This window comes from Acomys minous (genome assembly GCF_964271855.1).
Source record: "Acomys minous genome assembly, chromosome: 9".
Taxonomy (NCBI): domain Eukaryota; kingdom Metazoa; phylum Chordata; class Mammalia; order Rodentia; family Muridae; genus Acomys; species Acomys minous.
The window spans coordinates 64,950,979-64,957,666 of NC_140490.1; the positions used below are offsets into that span (position 1 = coordinate 64,950,979).

Here is a 6,688-nt window from a genome sequence, read left to right on the forward strand (position 1 = left end):
TAGTTTTTCCACTGAGTTATGAATTTTTTGTTCCTTTGTAGGTAAGGCAACATCCCCTCATGTCTCTTTTCAATATTTTGTACAATTTTTTTTTCTGAAATTTAATAGTACTGATCAGCACTATAGAGATCTACAGATTTACTCTAACTGAAGTGGCAGTGATTTTTTTGTTTCTCTAGGATTCTATCTTCTACCAAAGTTCAAAGGTTTTCAGCTTTCCCTTCTTTGAAGCAACACCATTCTTTTTTCTCATTTTGGAACACGATGCTGCAACTGTTGAATATTTTCTTGTTGGACAATTCAGTCTGAGGAAATTCATTCTTTTCAGTTTGTGTTATTTTAATTGACTACTTTATATCAATCTCTCAGATTCCAATACCATGCCCCATATTTTGCACTCTTCAGTTAGGCTTGTCCAGTAGGATTTTCCTTTGTATTTATCCTTTTTATGTGATTTAGTGATAGAAGTGTATAATATTTTAATTTTTCTCATTTTCTGTGAAAATGGTTCATAGTCAATGGCTGGCATTCATAAAATATTTTAGATTATAATGTTCTTGGCAGGATCAAGATCTTGTTCCTTGATTCTAATAACTTGGTTCACATTAACTTATTGTGAATCTAAGTGAAAATCATGACATTGTGTTTTTTAAGAAAAACTCATTTTTGTGACAAATTTTGATGGGGTTTAATTTTTATTATTAAATGAACAAAAGAAATGATGAAAAACGAAGTTTGTTAGACATTAATATGTCTAAAGTTACTCAGCGAGTAACCCAGACCCACCAAGAGAGACAAATGCTGTGTTTTATCTCCTGTCCATGGGTCTTAGCTTCAGATTTCAGGAGTGAGTTTATTTCCTGGAACAAGTATATAAAGCAGGAAAGTACAAAGAGACCATGGTGGGAGGGGGAGGAGCATTTGAGAGGGACTATCAGGGTTAGGTGACATGCAGAAGGAAATGGGAAAGGTGGAAGTGGAGAAGGGCAGTAGAGAAGGCCAATGAGGAGGGTGATAGGTAAGATTAACTATGTTTAAGCATGTATAAGAGGATCATATTAATTTGTATATAATACAGTAGGTATGTGCACATCCACACATGTATAGTGTCAATGGAGTTAAGCCTCTAAGAATAATAATGCTCCCCCAAGAGCCATAGACTATGTAATAAGACCCCAGTTCCAGGCATGGGAATAGTCCTTTCCAGTTGCTGATCAGGGTTGTCCAAAAGACTCCCAAAATGTAGGTTATGATATTGCCCTTGGTTGTGTCTCAGAAATGGAAGTAAGCCCATATTCCTGAAGATACACAAGATTGAGAGGATTTGAGCTGAAATTGATACAAAGCTTCCTGCCTGAGGACCAGCTTCTGTAGACTCTGAAGATGCTAGGCAAACTGCCAAGGGAGGAGAACAATCAATAGTATTACCTAGCTCTGATGCCTAAAAACCATGACAACCAGGATGGTAATATGCTTTAAATCGAGATGACAATGCTCTGCTTTAAAGTAGCTTATTTTGTTGTAGATGGAAATTATTACAGAAAAGTACTCTTAATCAAAATAGAGAGAAAAACTGGCCATGAGATGGCCACTCCCTATTGATATGTCTACAACATGACATCCAAAATTAAAGCTCATGGAACATCATAGAAGAGAGCGTGCAAAGAATGTCAAGAGCTAGAGGACCAGGGAGTCTATAGTAAGATTGTGTCTTCTATATATGTGATATTGATGTTATACCACGAAAATTCAACATTATGACTAAATACCTGCACAATTCTTACATCAGTTGACATCCAAGTGTGGATGAAAAAAAATCACATAAGTCCCCACCTCTAGATGAAGGGCTATAAATAGTTAACGACTATTGACAGAGGTAGAGTTAGTTTTGCCAAGGGATAATCTCCATAATTGGTTATCCAATATAATGTGCTCATCCCTAAAAACATATATCCAAGCAACAAGAAATGGATTTGACAGGCTGTATTTATATATTTATTCAGTTATATATACATATAACTATGATGTATTATATGTATATAAAATAATAACTAAATAAACATAATGAATTTTATAGAGAGTGCAGTGAAGTACGGAACAAGGAATCATTTGGAAGAAGTAGAGAGCAGGAGGAGATGATATAATTATATTTTAATTAAAAATAAAAGTCATGAAAATAGGTGACCATTTACATTCAATCACACTTTGAAATACTATAAAATTTAAAGAATCTTTTAAGGCTTGGATCAGCATGGACTGTCCCAGTAGACAGGCAGAATGAGAGCTTTCCGTTCACTTGAGCACAATTTGCTGTTTCAGGATATCGACATAATCAGAAATTTTTTGTGCATCATTGTTCAAGCAGAGGAACAAGCTATGCAAACCAAAAAGCTGAGTTTCTCTTTTGGATTGCTGTATATACGGCTTTCCCGACCAGGAAGGGTAGTCCTCGTTTTCCTCAAGTTCAGGATGAACCTAATAATAAAATCATAGTTGACCAGTTATTATTTATATTATTAACATTTGTTGGTCCTCATTACTTTTAAATGTTGAATAATGTTTTGAGGAAAGCTATGAATGTAAATATTAAGTAAAGTTATGAGTTTCCTGAATGTGGACCAGGGTACTACAAATGTGTTAGTTATCTAAAAAGTAGACAGAAGATCCACAAATATAACTTTTGTAATGTAGTTGATCTCAGATGAAATATATCATTGTAGGAGTAGACAGAATTTCTGCTTGACTAGTGACATGGATTTGACCAAGGGACAGTTCTCTTGTGAGGAACTTTATGTTTTCTCAGTGCTATCTCGTATATATGATTTGTACTTTATTAATTTTCTTAGTAGACAATTTTCTTGTCCTTCCTTTCAACAATATCTATTCTCCATAAATCTTGCACATGAAGCTACAGAAATTATGAGGATTGCACCTGGTGGGTTAAAATGCATCCAGGTTAGGGATGGTTATGTTAAGATGTGCTGAAATAGTCAGGACATGTTGACTTTGTCCAGGAAAGGCATTATTCAGGGTACTCCTAAGGAATCATTAAAATTTCTTGAGATGCTTGGGTTGTGGGGTGCTGAGTGGAGCACTTTTGAGAACATCTGAGTTACCACACTTTAATCTCAAGACTGTCTATGAGGTTATTTTCCTAAATTCTACTACAGTAGACAGAGAATTAGTCCAAAGTTTAGTTTTTATTATTGATGTTACAGCTTTCATGAGAAGGAATAGTAAAGTTTAAAGAAACAACTCACCTGGCTGAGTATAGTCTTAATGTCCTGAAGATTTTTTGTGAGTCTTTTGATTTGTCTATCAAGCAACATAACTTTTGGTATGATAGCATTAGGAGTTTCATCAAGATCCACCATCTTGTTTTCTACATGGTAATGAAGATTTTTCCAGGCAGCCAGCATCCTGATTGTCACATTTAGTAGGTTGACAGTCTAAGCAAAAACAATTGAACATCACATTAAAATAAGTGTACAGCCGCAGGTTGAATGGCATGTGATGACCAGTGTAGTGGAGTTTTCATTGATTAACTGAAGCAATATTGATACAGTGGTTTGTGAAGGGCTAGCCATGGACTGGCTCTCAATAGACATTCTCTTTTCCTTCATTTTTCTTATGTTCTACAATTGCTATTGTGTATAGAAGACTTATAGATTGCAGGTCCAGAGACTCATCAAGGAGAAAAGATTATATGCATGTCATATGCACATATATTATGATAATAACTTTAAATTATGTTGAGATTGGTCATGGGCAGGTGATCAGATGAGCATATTATAGTAAAAGCACATTAGCACTGTCTTCTTAGTTGTGACAGGCCATATTTGTACCCCATGAAACATCAATAGTATTGTACTGGACCGGCATGGAAAGACCCTGGAGAATGAAGTCCAGGGTAAGAATGAAAAAGTAGGCAGAAGAGAAGAAATACAGAAAGAAACATCTTATAAGTCAAAAAAAATTGATGTCACAATCAGTAGTATACAATGCTATCCAAGGAAGTGCTTTAGTAATAGTAAAAATGGCAACTCTCGTTGTTTTTCAAATGCCTGCAAGTGAGAGTAAATTTCATGACAATAATTTGAATCCATTCAAACTCTCTTACGTAATAAGTTCATCCTAATGACAAAGCTGTGATTAAAATAGAGAATATTTCATGAACAATTCATGGCTGTGCTTTAAAGTTACTCTAAATTTTATTTTATGTGTACTTTATTCCTTGGGTGGCTTATCCTCTCCCGTCATTCCTGAAGGTGGTCACTGTCTAGATGGACCCTGTTTTTAGGACTCACCTGCATTCTTTCAGCCTTCATTCTGCTGCTTGGGATAGAGGGGGATGAAGTGTGGCAGGTTATGCTAGGCTTGTTCTGGAATTTTTTATGTGGATCATACTGCATATCCTGGAAGTGATAATAAAGAAGATAATTTAGTTGGGGTTTTGGAATTGATTAATTGAGTTTTCTCTAGGTGCTTAAAACATTTATTTTTATTAGTTTTTGGAGAAATTCACTTATAAGCACTGTATTGACATAATTTTCACCACACACTCTCCTCCCTGCATGTTCTTAGACCCCCACTCCCTCTCAACTTTTTGATCTCTTTTTATTATTGTTACACACACACACAAACAGATATGCATGTGTATAGATAAATGCAACCCCCTACGTCATTTGATGTTGCTCATCTGTACGTGTGTTTGTAAATAACCACTTGGGACTGGACAGCATATGAAGGAGCTTCTCCCTGAAGAATGCTGGTTCTCCATCCAGGGGAAGCCACTAATTGCTTATAACTCTTCCTGTAGGGGAGGAGGTCTTGTGAAACTTCCCCTACTCATCTTGGATGGCAAGAGTACATTAAAATCCCTACATTAAGAAATTGAAAAAGAGACCCTTGGTCTATTTCCTTCTTTCCATTGACGATTTAATCTAATTTTTTCAACTAACCTTTCAGCTTTTCATTTCTTCACAACTTTACAGGTCTGATTTCTCACACTCCTGAAAGTTACCACTTGCAAAGGAAGCATTGTGACATCAAATTTATAAAATACCATTTCAATGACCATCTTTGTCCAGGATTAGAATTCAACACCAAGTACATATATATCTTTAAAATCTTGATTCCTGTTGGAGTAAACTGATACACTTCCTTTAATTTCATGTTACAAAATTATGTTTTTTCTTTTGATTAGCACTACATCTATATACACTGAATATAAATGTAATTGTGTTGATTGATTGAAATTGTATCAAAGTATACCTTAGAAAGTATTACACAATAAAAATTTACATGTAAAATATAATTTAATATTTACATATTAATTATATTAAAATATTGAATGCTCCTATATATCATTTATTACATTTATCATGCAAATTTAATAATCAGATAAAATATGAGTGTTTCATGAGTTTTTAAGATGAAAGGTTGCCAATTAAGAATAAAGAATGAAAAAAAAACAAAGCAGCTACTAAAGAGGACAATATTAATATATGTTTATTGCACACATGGTGGTCTTGTGTTCAAACTCTTTGATGCTGATGCCCTCATCTATTTTGTCTCCTGTGATGACTTAGATAGCCAGACTTCAATGTACATTTATCAGGAAGATAAGGCCTGTTTATGTTTCTAACAGTCCTCATTTTGTGGTGGTAACTTCATAGTCTCAAAATTTTTAAACAGGCTCTCAGATTTGGGGGGTTTGAAAAACCATTATTATTGTTGTTGTGGCTGTTATTTTCCTCTCCTAACATCATTTCAGTCATGTTAATTCTTTCAATTTAAGGTATTTATCCAACTTGATTCTCCTTTATTGGTTACCAGCAGTGTGCTAAGTAAAGAATGACAGTGGAACCTTCCCTAGAACCCAAGAATAGAAATTCAGAGCCTTTTCCAGTCATTTCCTTTAGGGATTCCCATAAAGAGTAGAAATTTTAAAAATATGTTAAAGAAAAATCTTTTGAAATTACTTTCAAAAGTATTTAAAAATACTTTTAATATTTTCCCCAAAATTTAGTGACTTTGTGAAACTAACTCCTTTTCTCCTCCACATTCTAGTGGCCAATGCCTTCTTATGCTTGTGAATGTGTCTTATTTGAAATTTGGCTCATGATGTCTTCCCATTTAACATACAGTGCATCCAGTTATTGACATAGGGACCTTTTCCTGAAGAAGCCAGAAATAAGTTAGGTACTTACAAATTCATTTAACGTTTCAGAAGAAAGGTGGTTGATGACATCAGATGTGTTGCTTGTCATGTTCAAAATGTAGCTGAGGACTTTCTGGCAGCCTCCATCAGCCATGATACACCTGGGCACAGAGGCCACATTCTCCCATGTGAGCAAGTTTGACATCAGGAGCAGCAGGAGTGCCCTTGCTGTAAGGAATGACGTCACAGAGACAGTTGATTCGTGTGAAGTCATAAGAGTCACTCTGTGTAGTGAAGCCTTGTCTAGCACTGTGCCTTCCATTGCATAGAATGTGATATTTGAACTAGGGTGGAAAATAACTATACCTTCCACTATAGAAATTCGGTCAACAATTTTCACTAGATTGATAAGACAGGACCTCTGCTATGACAAAACCCACCTTTAGAATTTGTGACAATGTGTTGGTTTCATTATCAATGTACTTTTCTTCTTTTATTTGATGTTGATTTTTTTTAAAAATTATT

General features: G+C 34.9%; 1 protein-coding gene across 1 annotated transcript; it reads right to left on the bottom strand.

Annotated features, from left to right (window-relative positions):
* Positions 1–2,292: 2,292 nt before the first annotated feature.
* Positions 2,293–6,485, bottom strand: LOC311605851 (prolactin-5A1-like; the record flags this gene model as incomplete). The annotated part of the gene is made up of 4 exons (XM_084796708.1): positions 2,293–2,475; positions 3,261–3,449; positions 4,308–4,415; positions 6,213–6,485. 4 exons carry the CDS (start codon positions 6,483–6,485, stop codon positions 2,293–2,295), a joined length of 753 nt encoding a protein of 250 aa, XP_084652834.1.
* Between the last annotated feature and the right edge of the window lie 203 nt (positions 6,486–6,688).